At 40.1% G+C, this 18,740-nt stretch overlaps 3 protein-coding genes across 4 annotated transcripts; 1 reads left to right on the top strand and 2 right to left on the bottom strand.

The window, feature by feature from the left end:
• Positions 1-27: 27 nt before the first annotated feature.
• dhrs12la (dehydrogenase/reductase 12-like a) lies at positions 28-9,641 on the bottom strand. 2 transcript variants are annotated; one of them, XM_028045164.1, is made up of 10 exons: positions 9,501-9,641; positions 7,778-7,911; positions 5,766-5,848; positions 5,581-5,676; positions 5,422-5,503; positions 5,282-5,343; positions 4,972-5,076; positions 3,066-3,156; positions 2,822-2,959; positions 28-871 (listed from the first exon to the last, which is right to left on the bottom strand). In XM_028045164.1, exons 1-10 carry the CDS (start codon positions 9,554-9,556, stop codon positions 756-758), a joined length of 963 nt encoding a protein of 320 aa, XP_027900965.1. In that variant the 5' UTR covers positions 9,557-9,641; the 3' UTR covers positions 28-755. The 2 variants fall into 2 exon arrangements, with proteins under 2 accessions (XP_027900965.1, XP_027900966.1); XM_028045165.1 differs by having other exon boundaries at positions 2,822-2,956.
• A 506-nt stretch (positions 9,642-10,147) lies between these two features.
• Positions 10,148-13,717, top strand: ap1s3a (adaptor related protein complex 1 subunit sigma 3a). The gene is made up of 5 exons (XM_027999387.1): positions 10,148-10,335; positions 11,961-12,139; positions 12,326-12,434; positions 13,032-13,169; positions 13,249-13,717. Exons 1-5 carry the CDS (start codon positions 10,333-10,335, stop codon positions 13,282-13,284), a joined length of 465 nt encoding a protein of 154 aa, XP_027855188.1. The 5' UTR covers positions 10,148-10,332; the 3' UTR covers positions 13,285-13,717.
• scg2a (secretogranin II a) lies at positions 13,443-16,930 on the bottom strand. Its single transcript, XM_027999386.1, has 2 exons — positions 16,816-16,930; positions 13,443-15,710 (listed from the first exon to the last, which is right to left on the bottom strand). The coding sequence occupies exon 2, from the start codon at positions 15,700-15,702 to the stop codon at positions 13,831-13,833; it is 1,872 nt and encodes a 623-aa protein (XP_027855187.1). The 5' UTR covers positions 15,703-15,710; positions 16,816-16,930; the 3' UTR covers positions 13,443-13,830.
• Between the last annotated feature and the right edge of the window lie 1,810 nt (positions 16,931-18,740).

Here is an 18,740-nt window from a genome sequence, read left to right as displayed (position 1 = left end):
AATCCAATCAAACAGCAACACACAAAACATTTTGTAAGTTCGTTTTATTGATGCATGAGTTAACAGGAAAGTTATAGGAAGGGTAAAAAGGTTTTTCAAAGGTGCTGATATCAAGTCACAGATTTGTAAATATGTTGCATATGTCGAGCGATGCTGCTGCGCTTATTGGGAGAACGCTTCACCACCAGCCTGGGTTCGCCTTGCACTGTACTGTAGCTCCACAACACAACATGGCACACACACGGGTTACTTACAGGGGTGTTAGATGCACATCACTGGACACATGCATGAGACAGAAACACCAGCGTGATGCTGAACCCATGGCTGGTGAGCGAACACATAAATGTAACGTTGGCCACATCAGATTCCCATCTGATTGACATTAATAAAGTCACAGTTATAGTTTTGCGTTTGGGCTTTAATCATCGCTCTCAGCTGCAGATATGAAACCAGCATCACTGTCAAAACATTTCTGCACTATAAAATATAAAGTCCTGAAAAAAAAGCTAAGCTTACAATTAGTTATAAAGCGTTACCAATCTGCAATCCCTCGGTTATTTCTAAATTCAGTCTGCTACTGTTAGGGTGGATTTCCAAAACGCTCCTTAGCACTTTAAGCATCTCTTCTTTTTATATCCCACATCAAATGATACCAACAGAGGTGCTTTGGATAACGTAGATGTACTTCCTGTCCAGCCTCAACCAATAGGAGCTGATGGTGTTAGTGCTGCTGGTCTCTCTGGGGTGGTTCTGGCTCAGTGGGGCTGAAACGTCTTGGCCAGATCCTCCAGGAGCGCCACGAGCTTCTGCTCCTCCAGGGGGGAGCTGTGGGTCCAGGCCAGGGGCAAGTGGGTGGGGACCACCTTTCGGTCTGGGTACACACACAAACAGCATTGACTCTATGTGCGATCCAGGCGTTTAGTTTTTTTTTTGTCATACAGTAGTTTTAGGCTTTTACAGGCCTTTATATATATATATATATATATATATATATATATATATATATATATATATACAGTTCAGACCAAAAGTTTGGACACACCTTCTCATTGAATTCAATGAGAAAGTGTGTCCAAACTTTTGGTCTGTATTGAGTACAGACCAAAGGTTTGGACACACAGTTGTATATATATATATATATATATACATACATATACAGTATATATAGTCACATATAATTCAGCTTTTTTTTTCAAATACAATTCAAACATAATTTAATGTTTATTCAGATACTTGAAAAGGAGGTAGGCAGAAAAAAACACTTATTTGATCCGACCCCCTTTTTTTTATCTTACTTTACACATTATTCTTTATTTAAAGAAAATAAATGTTATCTACAATAAATTGCAATATGTTTTTTTATGTTTGTTAGATTAAAAGTACATTTTGAAAATAACTTTCTTTACAATTTTTTTTATTAATAACATTAAATGCCATATTTTAATTAAATGTACGTGGAAAGACGTCATAATAGAAATGAAGGCTTAGACTGATCAATCTGTGTGGAATTTTGTATAATGTGATATACTTGTGATATACTTACTGAAACAAACATTTCAATGATATTCAAATTTATTGAACTAAGACTATGTCAATTCCAACTGCATTCTTCTACTGAGTAATTTTAGCAGTCCTCAATATAAAAGAAAGAAGGGAAAAAGCTCTGGGCAGCTTTTAGACAATGTTGAACTTTTGAAGGGTACAGAACGAACATCATGACAAAAAACATAGTCTGGATTTGTCTGAACAATACTGATGTGTTCTGACTGATGTCTCTTTATCTGATCATCACTGTGTCCAGTACTAAAACTATCATCCTTGCTACAACTAACTGAACTGGACAAGGAAAAATGAGAAGTTGCGTTAATGATAACATCTCTACCTTTCCCTTTAGCTTTTTACACAAGTGTCTTTAAACCACAAGGCTAGCAAAGCATCTTAGCTGTTCTCAGAGACTGAGATCACAAAACAAAATCCTTAAAAAATTAGAGCGTAGAAAACCTTTTTCAGTAGGGAGGTTTGATCATTTTAATGGTGTTGGCTCATCTAAAATGCTGCTGCCAACATCTTGACTAATGTCAGGAAAATGGATTCAAATACACCAATCCTCAAATCACTGCATTGGCACCTTGTTTGACAAATGATGGAGTGTAAAATCTTGTTGGATGGTCTATAAGGAGCTAAATGGCTCCTTATAAAGACCTTGATACATTCAGGTCTTTATAGACCACCCACCAAGGTAGTCCCTTGGTTGGAAAAACAGTACTTAGAGCCAGTGGAAAAGGCTACTTGTATCACTTTGTGCCATACAAATAAATCCAAATAGTCATGTCCCATTCAACTAAGTGTTGCTGTTATTTTGTTGCTATTATTGATATGAAATAATGAATATCTTTCAACTCAAACTCAACTACCGCTATATATAATGGCCTCATTATACATCTTATAGAAACATGAGTGCGCCATGTTTTTGTCAGAGCTGAAGTGTGTTTCCTGTTAGGCTAGAAGCTCTCAGAGACCAATGGGGGCTTTGTGAAGGTGCGTTTGTTCACGATCATAGAGGCACTGTACTCTCTGGCAGTATCTGGCACCAAAACCAGCCCACTCCAGCTGCAGTGGACTCATGCCAAATGTGTACACAAATACACACACTATACACACCATCCCACCCACAAGTGACAAACACTTTTCCCAGACTGATCTACTCTTTTCATCCTTCAAACAGCTTTTTGTTTGTCCTCGGGAATTAATTTAGTACTTCTGAAGGCTTTTGTAAAGACCTTTAAAAAAGGCCTGCATGCATGTAACTATGGCAACATACCCTGATAGAAGCGTCCGCTCGGGTTTGTGGTAGCAGCCTCGGAGATGGCGAGCCACACTACTGTGTCGGCCCCCTGATCCGGGGTCCGGAGGCTATCCTTCATGGAGCGATGGAAGTCCGGCATAGCATTGGCCACCGCTGCAACAGACAGATACAAATACAGAACACACAGATGGCAATGGTGATTGGTTGTCAATGCACACATGGAACATGGATGCTCAAAGTTCTTAGTGGGCGAGTTAACCTGGAGTGTTCACCCAGCCAGGATGCATGACGGAGAAGTGGATGTTAGCGTGAGTCTTTGCCAGCTGCTCTGTCATCACCACCTGCTGCCTCTGGGAGACAAACACGTTTGCATGTTTGTTAAAGTAACGAACCATGCTGGTTACCATAACCCAGATCAATTTACTGCGCTGGTCATAGACTTGTCAGAAGTTTCCAAAGGTCAAGAATGACAAAGAATGAAAGGTTAACTCTACATCAGAGGAAGCATTTAGATAAGCTAATCAGGAAGGTGCAGGTGATTGGAGACAGAAGGACTCAGGCTGAAATAACATCACTGATGGCGAGTGTCTCCCAGTCTGCATGAGTCTGTTGCTGAAACAGCGAGCTCCTTCAGTGACAGACTGCTGCATCCTGGGTGCACAAAGGAGAATTATCGTAGATCCTTCCTTCTGGTAGCTGTTAGACTTTATGACCAACAAACTCCCGACTAACTCAATAAGTGTTCAGGTTTTTGCATAGTTTGGACTGATTCTGAGTAACATTCCTGTTGGTATCTGCACATCTTTGCTGTTGCACAGTTTTAATTGTCACTTATTGTAACTCTTTTAATGCTCAAATACACCTGCACATTTCAAACATTTTTAAATCAACCTATTCAACTGAACATTCCTTTGGACCGGAATACTAGAACTGCATAATAGTTTTTTAAATTTTGTATCTCTATTCGTCTTGTTTTTATTTGTTTATATTGTATGTTTGAGTGAACCTACTTGCTTTGATTGTCTGTCTCTGTGCTGCTGTTGCAAGAAAATTTACCCATTGTGGCTCAATAAAATTAATCTCTATTCTATTCCATAATCTTCAGATCTTTACTAAAGGCCAAGCAGTAAAATTAGTTACTTCATCTTTTTATTATACTGATTTGATATGTTTTGAAGCAGTTTAAATCAGTTTTTTTATCTTGTCAAAATAGTATACTCAGTGCATACCCAATTATGTATACAGTATACAGTGGATGACAAGAGTAGAAACTCCTGTTAAAGTGTCAGCTTTTTTATTACAAAAGTATAAGACCATGATAAATCAATTACATCTTTTCATCTCAACTAAAATGACAATTTGCTACAGGAAAAATACACCACCTTTTTAAAATAACACCTTTTAATTCAATATTAGCTGCAAGAGTTCAATGCAGAACCAGATCTGAAACTGATTCTATGACTTACAAAGACATTTAGTTTCACTCTGGGATTACTGAAGTAATTTTAATTGAATTTGAACAGAATTATGGAGGAGGGTTGTAGGAAACTAGCACTGTGCATCGCCAAAAGTGAAACATGGTGGTGGCAGCATCATGCTTTGGCCTGCTTTTATTTAGACTTTAGATTTTATTGTCCCAAAGGGGAAATTCTTCTCCACAAACCAGTCCCTGCACGTCAACTTTTTTTTCTTAAAATATGTAAGATCATGATGAACTGTTAGAATGCTAAAGTAGATGCATTTCCTTTTATATTTAGCATCAGAGCTAGCCTAGCTGCTTATCTACATAAACAGAAAATGCGTGAGGTTCCCTGAAGGACAAGAAGCACTCTTCCAATCAGATAGATTTAGAGAACATTTGCAAAAAAAATATTAAACACAAAGTTAGAGATCAACAAGGCAATCAGTTTATATTTTGGCAATTTACCAGCAACATTATGCCATAATCGCTTACTAGAAAACTGTGAAAAAAGCTCCCTTTTTTTAACTTGATAAATGATAATGATAGTGAACAGCTGCGATATCATCAGTGACTGTGGTTTACATTTCTAAAAGAATAAATGAATGTTAGTGCTGTGTGTTACAGTGGTTGTGTTGAGAACACCTACAGAGCCTCAAACCTGTCAGATGACACTGATCTGCAGGTTTTAGTGCTCAGCTCTTACTTTGTGCTGGGCGTAGACCATGGTTCCGTCAAAGCGGCCTCTCTCAGACTGCAGGTTTCCTATCCTGAGCTTCTGCACCAGCATCCCACCCGATGACACTGTGATCTGCACACACAGGAACAAAGAGAAAGGCTAAAAGCTCATGTTCAAGTGAGCTGAGCTGCAATCTTTAATATTCAGATTTTTGATTATTCACTTTGTGGTGTGTCAAGTATTGAACATTTTTTCTAGCAAAAAATAACAGATGTGGCTGCAAATGTTTTTTTTTTACAAAAAATATCTGCATCATTAAAATTCTGGTCAAACTCACCACTCTGGGATCTGTGCTCTTCTCCAGGAGGGGAATCAGACTCTTGGTCAAAATGTACACCCCTGGAAGTTAACAGAATGCTCCATAACTATCCCCAACTCAACATTTTCCCCACGCCTCATACTCGGCCTTTGACTTACCGAGGACGTTGACAGCGAAGCTCTTCTCCAGTCCTTCGGCGTTCACATCCCGCTGACTCATGATGGAACCTGCATTATTGATCTGAGTAGATTAAAATGAATAAGGTCATCATTTGCTGGGGATAAAAGGAGAGATCTGACATTGTGAAGTTGTATTACCAGCACATTGAGAGCCTTGAACTTCCTCTTGAAGCCCTCGGCAAACTCCCACACCTTCTTTGTCTCAGATAAGTCCAGGATGTGGACATAGATCTCCTGCAACAGAGTCAGCCGTTTGGGAAAATATCATTCTAGCAATTGATCTGTGGCATTGTTTTGATGGATAGAGGCGAGCAAGACTTTACTTTATTTCCCGTCTCCTTGACGATGTCCGCCCTGGCCTCCTCAGCTTTATCCTTGTTCCTGCACACCATGTGGATCGTCCCTCCTGTGACAAAGATCACATTCCTGAGTCTATATGCAACCAAAATTAACAATGGGGAAAGAAATGCTAACAAGCTAACAGTAGAAATGCCACAAGAACAATGAAATAGCATTACCTAATATTGAATACCCATAAAAATAAACTAAGTACATAAAAATGTACACAAAAGTGAAAAAATGTGGTATTAAGTAGGCTACTGATACTATAAAGACAGTAACACACAGAAGCAAACCAAGTCCATCTTCGAGTCAGCCTGGCCACAAATCATTTGAGTATTTTGATCTTGGAGTTGGAGTGTATTTGCCTTTCTGCTTTATGATTTCACATAGAGCGAAAAAGAAGAAATTGAACAGAATGTTGGCTGACTCAGCAATTTCTTGTAAACATGCTACATAAATAAACTTGAACCTGAACTTGAACCTGAATCAATTTCTGGAGCAGCTGAGGCAGTGCAGACAATAAAATGTCAAATCGCATGGGTAAGAACAAATCGCGTACAAGAACACGTTCTTACTTGATGCCTTCCTGCAGATATTAATTTTACTGAAGCCCAGCAGTCTGGAGATTTAACATTTGAAGCTTGCAGCTTGAGTGTCTCTTTAACTATTTTGTCAGGGTTTTATGAATGCAATGCCTTCATTCCGCGTCACATCGATTATCAAAGTTGTCCAAAAACAAAAAGTATTGAGAACTTTCTGTATTATTTGGTTGACGCTACAGAGACTCATCTGCAACACATAATTTGTCCCAACAAGAGTTTCAACAACGCAACCTGATGTTTTAAAATAAATATCTAACTCAACACACACTTCAGTAAACTCATGTTTTACTCCTGCTAGCAATGTTTTCATGTGGAGTAGTTTGCTGAAGTGTTAAGCTAACATATGTAGCATGTTTCCAGTCTGGTTTGATGAGGCTCATTCAGAATGTGGCTCGTAAGATATTTCAATGAACTTTAAGTAAATTTATGTGTGACATTTAGAGAAAAACAAATTTGCCCTCCTTCATAAATGTAGCGCTTTGTTTGGAACCATATTTTACTAGCTAGTGTTTCAGCTATGGAGAGCCATCTGGGCAAAATCCACAGAGCAGGTAACTTTACACTGGCATACAAACAGGAGTCAATAGTCTTTCTTTTATAGGTAATAGCATCAATTTAAAGGCTAAAAAGACTTGTTTTTATCAGTCCAATCGACAAAATAACATATTATGCAAAACACATGCATATTAGTACAGGTAAAAAACCCCCATTAAATTCCAGCGCAAGAGCTAGTATCGCTAGTTTGAAGATTTTTACTAAAGCACTTTTATACTGATGTGTTGGGTTCCACTTTCTTTAATGTTAGTTTTTAAGAAGGTTTACTGATCTGCAATTACACTGAAATTAAAAATTATTTAGACTCAAGATATAATTGTATCTGTTGACTGCTGAATGGTTTATCACATCTACATGACAAGCCTTTTATTAAATAGAAACTCTACCATAACACACAATTTAGTATATTTAAGTTGCTATTTTATATATCAATAGGTGTACATTCATTTAAGTATTCTACTGAGCTTGGATAAGTCTACGTACATTCATGAATAATGCATCATGTAGAATTAACAACTTTAACACAAGGTCATTTATTTTTGTGCATAATTTACTGTGCAGGGAATCTAAAGTTATGTTGTTCATTTTATTTTCATTTTCTTTTTTTCCCCCTGTGTGGGTTCTTTTTTTATTTAGCACATAAAATATATTGTTCAGGCTGATGAAAGTAAGACAAATATATGACTTGAACTACCCAGGAGAAAAACTGATACTTGCTCACCCTCCACTGTAATCTAGAGTATCGCTCCTCTTAAAACCAGATCAGCATTTTTTGTTTCTCTGTGCTTGTATCTAAGTTGATTTGCTGCGATGCTGGGAAGCAACAAGTACAATACCTCTTTTGGCAATAGCCATGGCAGTAGCTTTTCCGATGCCACTGTTGGCTCCGGTTATCATGAAGGAGCGTCCGGCCATGGACACCTCCAGGTCCTTCTCCACAAATCGCTTGGATGCTGACAGGTGGCCATTCCTGCAACAGATCACAAATCACTGTATGAAATTTCTATAAGACAGATCTGCCTTATGGCTCTATATTATATCTCTGCCTAACTTCCCAGCAGACAGGTATGTGTCTGTGCTTTCAGGTCAGAAAGGTCAGTGTAGGCCAGGCTGCTTACTGTAGGCCCTTCATAGTGTTACTGTACAGATACAATGAAGGAGCGTGTGCCTTGGGGCTTTGGGGTGAGACTCTTCTGTGGTGACAACAGCACTGGTTCAAGTGCGTGTTCAAAAGCATGTGTGGCACCAAGAACCTCAATTAGCCCCATTGTCCCTGAAGCCATTGTTAATGGCGCCTGAAGGGGGACATGCCGGGGCTGAGGGCGCTAAGGTTAAATGCCCCCTCTGTTCGATGGTGTCATGCAGAGAGCTATTAGCGCAGGGTCAGAGCGGGTTGCCGGGCAGGAAAGATAACACAGAACAAAGGGAAGTAGGGAAACAATCACAAAAGAATCACTTCAGACAACTTGGCATGCTGTATACTGACGTGGAAAGATGCCCTGGGGCTGGGATAGATCAAATAGTACTAATAAAGCTCTCAGAGAACCTGTTTGTGGTTGAATAAGTGATCCATGCAGCCCCATAGCTCCTGCTAAGTCACTGTTATTTTTGGTTTGATTCAAGCAAACATGACATTTAAACATCTACTTCTATTGTCGCAGTATGTTCAGTGATGCTGTGGCATTCAAAGGCTGAAAACTGAATCAGAAAACAAGCAAAGGTCAAGTTCTCACATGAGTTTGAAAAAGCGGCCCTCACTCCTTTCAATATTACTCATGGTAATAATACCACGATTGGCTACATAGCAGGAAGCAAAAGTTTTCCCCAGTTTATTTGAAAACAAATTAGGTATCATTCACAAATGAGTGTTTTAACTAAGTATTCCAACATTCCAGATATCAGAATAAAGAACAAATAGAAACATTGAATTCCTAAATCTGAATCAGTGTTTGACAGTTCTTTTAAAAAATGTCAATGTATGTATTTTTCAAACCAACTCTGGACCTTCAGCTCTGATCTCTCACTCTGTTATAAAACAAAAGTCAAATAAATGAATAATCAAAAGAAAAGAAATAGTAAACACTGCAAGGACATACAACAATAATAATACCATTATAATAATAACTTATTGACATTCAAAGAAAAATATCTGTAAATTACAAATCTTTGATAGATTATATACTGTTCAAAAAAAATAAAGGGAACACTTTGAGTGTTAAACACCTGTTTAAGCGTTCCCTTTATTTTTTTTGAGCAGTGTATATATTTACCTACACAATATAAGTCTTAGTACAATGTATAGCCGTAAAATTAGACAATTTGAAATCTTGAATGGCAAAAGTTATACATTTGTGGACCACATGGGGACCCTTTCTTTTTGTCAAAGCCAACATCTGAATGCTTCATCATATCATCTGCAGCTAAAAGTCCAACATGATCTGAAAACAGTCAGCAGCCTAAATGGACTTCCACCTGTCGAGATGCACAGCTGAGCAGCAGCAGCAGCTCAGACTTCCAATATCTAAAACGCAGATGAACAAAACTGGGTCAGTAACTTACTTAGTGAACTCGGTCAGTCCTTTGAGGAACCAGGCGGAGTTGCGGTACAGAGACATGCTGCTGCTCTGGAAGCTTCTCACTCTGACGGCTTCTGTCCTCTTGTTTTACTCTGGACCAGACCCACGTGTAGCTCCGCTGAATAAACATCTCCAAAGCAAAACTCCAGCGGACCCCCAGCGGCAGCAGGAAGACATGCATTCATTCAGCTGGAAGAAGAGCTTCACAAAGTCAAACACTTTCAGTAATATTTTTTATTTCTTAAAAAAAAAAAAAAAAAAAAAAATTAGAATATGCTCACAATGTCTCTCAATAAATGGGGTCATTAAAATTCAAATAATTAGTTTTTATTTATTTTAGATAGATAGATAGATAGATAGATAGATAGATAGATAGATAGATAGATAGATAGATAGATAGATAGATAGAAACTCCTTCCACTCCTCTGGTTGCCGTCGTCGAGAAAGTTGGTAAAAATGCACTTTAAAACAGTTGCAACATGAACGAAATGTGTGGAGATTTTAATAACATTCAGAAAATTTACATAGCTTATCCGTTAGATTTCATCTCCTGCATGTAATTAACTGTGATTCGCACACTCCGTCCACTCGGTGTGCCGGTGTGTAAATGGTGCGGACCCTCTGAGACTCCACGGCAGCCAGTCAGACGCTGGAGCGCAGCTGGGTGCGGCTGTGACTGGACAAGGTGTGCACGCTTTGATTTATGAAAAGACAAACAGTAACGCACCGAGTGCGCATGTACAGAAGCACTAAATATCAGGACAAGGTGCATCGCCAGTCTCCCTTGTTTCGTAGCTGTATAGCTGTTTTATCAAATGGTGAGTATCAGGAAACTTTGTTTCCTATTTCTACTTTTGTATAGGTATGGCGTATAGCTTAAATTCGTGTTGTTTGCTGTTTGGGAAGTAAAAGCTTTATGTTGATGGAGGTTACTTTACTTTGTGATCTATGAATTGAACTCGTGTGATAGGGAAACCTTACTAAATGTGACTTTAAACAAACACACAAACAAAAAACATCTATTTCCTTCGAAGTGCAATATTTCTTCCTGGCAAATAAATATTAAATGATCGTCAGTCCTCAGATATTTGCATAACCAGTAGCTTACAAATGTTAGCGTCATTTTGAAATCAAGAGTTTGCTGTAAGGATATTGCTATAGTCCACATGTTGAGGTATATTGTGTTGCACTGAGCCTGCAGCTGCACCTTGGGGCAAAGCTCTCATTAATTACCCTTGCACAACCCAAGCCTTGTATTTACTGTGCCATAGCACTCAGAGGTGATTTACATGCGCTGTTTCCCAGGTGATCCTCCCTTTATCTACCTGGTTGTGCAAACGCTGTCTGATTGTGGTTTCCGTGTCTAGAGAGCGTATTGCTGAATGTTTGACTTTAAGTGAGCATGTTGATGGCAGCTTTAACAGCCATCAGCAGCAGTGCACTCTAAGCACTGCTGTGTAAAAACATCCCTCTTTGAATGATTGTGTTATTGGGTCAAATATAATAGACGGGGTCGGGTTATGGATTTGACCCAGCATTCTGGGTCATGGTCTTCAGCATGGAAAATGGGTTCAAGTACTTACCTCTATATTTAGAGATTTAAAAAAAGAATAACAAATAACTGGAATAACTAAGTAACACAAATAACAGCTATAAATCTATCAATTTTCCTGTAATTTATCAATTGTGGTATTAAAACTGCGTCATCCTTTTAACGCTCCAGTTTAAAAGCCAGGATACTTTAGCCAGTTCTAAAGTAACTTTACTGTGTTGTAAACAAGCCGAAAGCCTGCAATCCTGCTTTTTCAATCAAGTAATTGACAGAGTGCAGCAACAGGTGGAGGAAAGTCAGTTTTGTTACTCTGTGACACCCAGAGAAAACTCTGGTAAGTCTTTCACTGTCTCTAGCATCTCATTAGTAAGACTTTAAATGACAAAATAATAGTAGAATAGACTTTGGCACTTTTACACAATGCTACAAATCACTTTTTTTTTTTTTTTACCCCTCCAGGGGGTCTTTCTGTGGGCTCTAGTGTCCCTTATATGACAGTAGGCTGACAGGAAACGGAGAAGGAGAGGGGGGAAGACTTGCGGCAAATGTCGTCAGGTCCGGGAGTCGAACCCGGGAATGCCACGTCGAGGACTCAAGGCCTCTAAATATGGGTCGTGCTAACCACTACGCCACCACAGCACGCCCTACAAATCACATTTTGATACATACTTTGGTTTTATTACATACTGCACATGCTAAAATGTTTATTTTGGTTGAACCAAACAAACTGGGTCACAAACTCTAACCTGGCATTTGATCAAACCTATGTCCCAAAAGCAAATGTCCTGCCTTTGGGTTAAAGAAGTAATCCAACAGTTTTTTTATGTGTACTTGCATTAGTTTACACCATTCAATAAAGTAAACTCCCCCTCCGATTGTACCCATTTCCAGTTGCGTTTCCTGTTGCTGTTCAGTCGCCAAGGAAAACTCCGACTGCAGAAATGGTTCGTGCCGACATCAGAACGGGAGAAGAAGAAGGTGATCCGTGACATGATAATGTTGGTGCTGCCCCGTCAGCCTCGTACCTGCAACTTCCTCCAATGGAAGGACCTAAAGATTGTTTACAAAAGGTGGCAGCACAAGACACAACATGACATACATCTACCAGTTTTATATTCAACAGACAAAACACTCCTACAAAACCCCGATACTTTATGTTCTCTCAATATTAATATATTTGTATTGATTTGTCTTTTTAGCACCAACTATCGAGGCACCATTTGAATGCTTTGGTAATTTCTTGTTTTTGGTTGCAGATATGCCAGCCTGTATTTCTGTGCTGGTCTGGAGGAGCATGATAATGAACTTCTTGCTTTGGAGGTGCTGCACCGATATGTTGAGCTGCTGGATAAATACTTTGGTAATGTAAGTTGTCCCTTCATTCAGGGGTTGTGAGTTACTCTGCTGAGATGACTTAAGTTGCTGCTCTGCTTTGAATCACGTGAAGCTCAAAATTCTTCCAATAGGATTTTTGTTCATACACAGAAGGGAACATTGCACATTTTAATGCACAGCGAAACACAAAGAGAAATTGATTAAATTGTCTAAATTACTTGAGTTCAAGTAAAGAAATTACAAACTTTTGGGAAAAGAAAACTCCTTTTAAGTGAACTCTGAGAAGACCAAGAGGTTGATGAGGCAACATATCTATCATTAAAACGCTGCCATCAAGTCAAACGTAAGGAATTTAGGTGTTGCTTTTGACCAAATTATGTTTTCTTGAATGTCTGTTTCCTTTGACATTAAATAAGTTTTTGTCAAAAAAAAAAAGACAAATCGTGTAGATAATGACTGATTTGTAAAAGCAATGCCAAGGGGCAAATCACTTTTTAAACACACTGTATATTTTGTATCATTTTGAAATACTGACTTTATTTTTCATGCTTCTGCTTGCATTACTGGATTGTTAAAGTCACAAACTCCCACTAGAGGATCCTCAAACCAAAACATTTGTCACCTTAGGTGTGTGAGTTGGACATCATCTTCAACTTTGAGAAGGCCTACTTCATCCTGGACGAATTCCTCATGGGTGGAGAGGTTTTAGAAACATCCAAATTTGCAGTGAATGTGTCTATGGAGCAGGCTGACACGCTACAAGAGGTACTATAACCTTTACCAAAACATCATCCCATGTTGCTTTCATTTTTGCTTATCAAAAGCATTTGTTCTGCATCCACAGACAATGGAGGAATATATGAGCAAACCTGCCTACTGAGTCGTGAGAGGATGAGGATGTTGGTGAAAATGTATTAGTACTGTGATCCTGAAGGCTCCTTTTTATTCATCTTAGGGTTCTGAGAAAGATGGTGTGTTCAGGTGTGTGTGCTGTGAATTGGTGAGTAAATGGAGAAACACAACACAGTAAGGAAAAAATAAAGTCAATGCTTTATTAACCTCAGGAATGTCACATATGACCACAATTAAGAAAGAATTACGAAAAACACACAGGAATCTAAGGAACTGAACACTGGCTGTGACTGTCTCTGTAGGTGTGTGTGTGTGTGTGTGTGTGTGTGTGTGTGTGTGTAATGGCTGGTGAAACATTTACTGTATGTATTGCCGAGCAACAAATTTGTATTCAGCAAAACATCAAATGAAAGTCTGAACACTAATTTTTACCAATAAATAAGAACTTTTTTTTAAACCTACAGAGCAGTGTAAGTTGTGTGTGTTTATTCTTCAAAATACTTTATTTTCACTTCCCCCTACCATCACCTAAACAATATATATTTAAATATGAATCTGTATCAACCCCCTTTGATTATATTCCTTTTGGAGTTTTGGCTTCACTTTCTTCTGTCTCTGGGTTCAGGTAGCTCAGCACTTTCATCACAGCTTCATTCTCCACTCTCTGACTTTGTGTCTCTCCGTCCCTCTCTGCGTCTTCTGACTGTCTCTTTTCTTTTGGGCTTTTCTCCTTGTCCATCAGGTCAAAGTATTCCTCGATGGCTTTTTCTAAGGAGCCCGTTGTGCTCTGTCCGACTTCCTCTCTTTTTTGGGTGGCCTTGTTGTTGCTAAAAGCAGGTTTGGGATACCGTGCCAGCATCTGAGCTGCTAAATAAGCTGCCAGCTCATCCTCGTCCACCGTGTCGCCGTAGTCATCTCTGAACGTGTTGGGAAGGCGCCGTTGCGTGGGAGCGGATTCCCTCAGACGCCCGGCAGGCTGTGTGTGAAGTTGTGACAGGGAGCTCTTGTGCTGCCTCTGCTTTCTGGCAGGAGCTGGCTCCTCCTCGCCGCTCATGCCCAGTATTTTGAGGATCTCCTCTGTTCTCAGCTCTTCTGGGGTCTTTCTCACATAAGATGGTGGGCGTACATTGTAGAATTTAGCTGCAGGAGTTGCTTTCTTGAAAGAAAACCTGCTCTCTGCTCGCGGTAGTTGATTACTTTTTCTCAGTTTGCCTTGATTCATTTGGTGTCTGGGTCTGAGCAAGTCCATCAGGTCTTCGGGTGGGATCTGGTATTTTTGGGAGATAGTGAGGAGCTGATAGATGACTCGTGGGTCGATATTGTCTTGGTACTGATTCTGAGGCAGCCTCCTCTCTATCCTCCCACCCTCTTCCTCGACTAGTTCTCGCTTTTGCTCCTCTTCCTCTGTTTTTTCAAGCACTTTGAGGAGGTAATAGTCCACCAAGTTGGCCACACCATCTGCATCACTCGATCTTTTTACTGGAAAGCTGTCTTCGCCATCATCTTCATCATCCTCTTCAACTTCTTCGTCATTGTCATCAGTGTAATCAAGCCCTCGGTCAACCTCATGGTTACTGTCCATCTCCTCTTCTTCCTCCTCCTCATCCTGTCTGTCCATTGGACCCCAGTCTATGAGATCTCTGTCTCCATCATCATCATATGCTGCATTCCTCAAGTTGAACACATCTTCATCTTCTTCTGCTTTGTCTTCTCCCATGTCATCGCCTTCATCTTGTCGCTTTTGCAGGATCTTTGTGCCTGTCAGCTTGTCCAGCTCATCAAACACGGACTGCAGCGTGGCCAAGTTCTGAGGCGTGTACTTCTCTTCCACATTCTCTTTGGTGCGTTTGAAGGGACTCTCGCGTCTGGGACCTTCTCCATCCTCTTCTTCACCACCCTCACCTTCTTCCTCATCCTCAAACAACAAAGGCAGCTTCTTGTGAGGTGTGACACCTTTTTGTTTCTGTTGCATTCTGGGATAACTCGTGTCCATTCCCTCTGGACCTGGGCGAAGCAGAGCTGGCCTGGCAGCTTTCTCCGTCTGCTGGAGAGTGCTTAGCACAGCCTGGAGCAACTCTTCGCTCTTATCCTTCTTTCTCTCATCCTCCTGCTCTTCCTGCTCATCTTGGTTCTGTGTGGGGTTGGAAGCCAGCCTCAAGATGGCACGCAGCTTCTCAGCATCATCCATATGGCTGATATCACGCTCTGTAGTGTGGGGAGCTCTTTGGTGGAGACTTTCAATGTACTCCAATGCTTTCAGCATATCTGTGTCAGGTGCCTGGAGCACATCTCCTTCCTGTGAGTCAGGTTCGGTTCCCCGTAGCCTGTGGTCTCGGATCGAGGCCCCGATGACACCAGTGAAAGTGAGGAAGAGGGAGATCAAGAGCGGGCAGGCTAAATAGACGAGAAACGGCCTGCATGGTGAGGTCTGAAGGAGTGACGGCATGGTGACGTCTGCGGGAGGAAGATAAACAAGCGCATGTCAGCACTGACCTTTATGCATTACAGCTAGTGCCAGGTTCACAAGATACACTCTTCTGGCAGGGGTCTGTTGTCTTTTTAAATTATTCCTGATTAAAAATGTTTATCCCACTGACTGCATAATAAAAAACTGAAAAAGGTGTTCTCCCGAGAACAAATTATCATTATAATGAAATCAATATATACTTTGAAGCAATTTCTTTTTTTTTACCTTTTATTTTGGTTTTAAAATGAGAATCCTTTTAGTCAAACTATTTGTTTTGCCATTTAATAAATCTATAAAATTATACTGAAAACAATAGTTTTGTGAATAATATGTTTCTGGATCACTGTATTTACATAAGAACCCGCCTGTTGGTGTCATTTGAGCTACTAGGATGCAGTCGCCTCGTTTCCAGTAGCAGCAGCGGCGGTATTCAGCTCCCATACAAATCCTATTAGCCGTCAACTTGCTGCTCTCCAGGAGTCACGTCGCCGTTGTCAAGGGAACCCGGTAAAGACTGATGTTCCCATGAAACCTCTCCTTCACCCTGGATCAACCTCCCAACATCCAGATGTAGTTGTTTTCAATCCACCTATGTAGCTTTTTTACCCAAGATAAAGTGTCCTGAACTTCACGTACATTATTATTATTATTATTACAGGAGACAATCTTTAGCAGTTTTTGTTATATTTGTTTCCTAATTCTATTCTATGATTTTTTTATTTTTACACTGCCGCACTAAACTTACCGGAAAGCTCTTCTTTTTTCTTTTTTTTTTTTTATCAAACATATTTTTTTGTTTGATAGTCAGCTTTCAGTAGACAGAGCGCAAACGTTGCATATAATATGATCTAAATGGGCCGCGAGAAAAACAGCTTCTTGCGTGCGACAACAATATAACCTCCTCGCCCGAGCATATGTGGCGGAGCCTCAGGTTGGAAAACAGCTCTCGCAATGCAATATTGTATTTATTTACTTATTTTTCTTATTATGAAATAGAATAAATGAGCGCTTATTTAACTTAACATTAACATTTAGAGTATTTAGTGTAGACCAGAGTTGGTTATGCCGTTATTAAACAACAACCGGACCTACCTTGTGTTCTTAGTTTGTGTTGAGGCTCGTGAGTGAGTTGAGCATCTCTCTGCCTCGCGCTTGGAGTCTGGTTTCAGCACCGCGGACAGCTCCTCGTGCCATTAGAGGTGTCACCTGACTCGTGCGTCACTAGATACGCAACTCTCTCTCTCTTATTTGTTTTTTTTTTTTTTATGTGTGCGCGCCCGCGAGTGCACCCACACAAAAGGCACCCCCCGACGCACGCGCGCTGTTCGCTTGAGTCAGCCAAACAAAGCCTCGGTGTGAGAAGAGTTTCGCTCATACAGCCGCCACCTCTCCTGTCGCAACTCATAATGAAATGAATAATAACAGGACTATATTTAGAACTAAATGTCTCTTTGAAGGTGAGAGTTACAAAGCAGTTTTTAGAAGCGCTAAAGTTAAAAGACAATTGAACTCCTGTTGCTATATTTGACGCAGAGGTGAGAATATTAAAGAGTTAGTGAACGCTTACAAGGAACTGGTGTTTATATTTTTAAACCTGAGCAAACTGATTGTAGTTATGGCATCACAGTGTGTGTATGGCAGAGGCCTTGATGTTACGCTGTCATTGACTGATGTTGTGTCTCTGCTGCAGCGCAGAGGGACAGACGCAGTTAAAGTCCGCCGATGACTCACATATGGACTTCGCCAAAGCCCGAGACGGGCGGGGTGACAGAAGGACTGCAGAGACGTGTGTGCGTGCGTGTGCGTGCGGGGGTGTGCGTATTTTGTGTGTAAGTCAGATAGAATATACTTTTGCCGACAGCCACTGAACTCTACTCTCTATTTTTGGCTGCCTGTCAAATCTTGTCAACTAAGCAGATGCGTGTGTATGTGTGTGTAAATTTGCAGTTTCATTCATAAATCTGGTTGCTGGATTTGATCACAGCTCCAGCTATCCTCCACTGACCTTATCTGATAGTCTGATGCTTGCGACTTAGTCCTGTTCGCAGCATATGTAGCTGATGGACAAGCAGAGAGAATGAGTGGAAGAAAAACAGTTATAGGATTAAAAAGCCTTGAGACTGTGGTGAGTTTCACCTTCCAGCAGAATAATGATATCACGCATAAATTCAGAGCCATGGTGCAGTAGTTAAGATAAAAAAAGATATTTATGTTCACAGTGATTTTCCCGCCAAAGCAATAATGCTTGAACTATTCTGAAAGGAAGAAATGGGCAAAAATTGCAGTCAGCAGACATAAAATCAAAACTTTTCAGAGTTTTAAAGTCTCCTTCCATTAAGAAACAAATTTAGCAAGAAAATAGTTTTAAAAGGTCAGCCACAATTTCTAGTTTTAGCTGCAAAAACAACATGAGGAAAAAAGCTTTTACTTTAAGAGAGGAGGGGAAATGACGGCTGAGTCATAGAAGAAAATCCTTTCAGACTCATTATGGGACTTTAAAGGCTTAGTCTTGTTACATTCAAACATTTATCTGGATTTTTAGAAACAAGGCACAGAAACAGCAAAGCTTACTTTTCCACCGTGGTTACTCAGGGAGAAAAATAAACCAGAATAAAAGACTTCTTTTTAGGCTGAGTACAGTTCTCTGCTTAGTTTTCCCTCTTACATACACATACTGTAAACACGTGTACTGCACCATTTTTGTACTGATATAGCCTGCGCCGTCAGGCTAATTGCCTAAGGATGTGTTCCAGGCAGCAGTACTGGTAAACAGAAACCAATTACAGCTGCCTTCCACCCACATGTCCACTCAAAAAGACAGAAGACTTTCAGGTTAAATTAACTTCCTAACAATTACCAACATCATTTTCCCCCCATTTTGTGGAGCAAATGTTTGGTGTCAGTCCTTTCTGAGATGGTGAATTTGAAACTGTTCCCGGAATGGCAAAAACAAAGAAAGATGCAGGTGTGAACACATTTATGCCATTTGTGTGTTGTCCTAGCAGGTTTAATTCATC

The sequence above is a fragment of the Xiphophorus couchianus genome, chromosome 18 (assembly GCF_001444195.1).
Source record: "Xiphophorus couchianus chromosome 18, X_couchianus-1.0, whole genome shotgun sequence".
NCBI lineage: Eukaryota > Metazoa > Chordata > Actinopteri > Cyprinodontiformes > Poeciliidae > Xiphophorus > Xiphophorus couchianus.
The sequence above is the reverse complement of the archived record's forward strand: the minus strand, read 5'-3'. Positions and strand labels throughout refer to the sequence as shown.

What these genes read in the sequence shown, in the direction of transcription:
- dhrs12la (XM_028045164.1), bottom strand. Translation starts at nt 9,556, where the DNA reads ATGTCTCTGTACCGCAACTCCGCCTGGTTCCTCAAAGGACTGACCGAG. An exon ending in GGACTGACCGAGTTCACTAA is followed by an intron (nt 7,912 to 9,500) that starts GTAAGTTACTGA and finishes GATCTGTTGCAG; the next exon opens with GAATGGCCACCTGTCAGCAT. An exon ending in CATGGCTATTGCCAAAAGAG is followed by an intron (nt 5,849 to 7,777) that starts GTATTGTACTTG and finishes TCTTTGTCACAG; the next exon opens with GAGGGACGATCCACATGGTG.
- ap1s3a (XM_027999387.1), top strand. An exon ending in TGGATAAATACTTTGGTAAT is followed by an intron (nt 12,435 to 13,031) that starts GTAAGTTGTCCC and finishes TTGTCACCTTAG; the next exon opens with GTGTGTGAGTTGGACATCAT. An exon ending in AGGCTGACACGCTACAAGAG is followed by an intron (nt 13,170 to 13,248) that starts GTACTATAACCT and finishes CTGCATCCACAG; the next exon opens with ACAATGGAGGAATATATGAG.
- scg2a (XM_027999386.1), bottom strand. Translation starts at nt 15,702, where the DNA reads ATGCCGTCACTCCTTCAGACCTCACCATGCAGGCCGTTTCTCGTCTAT.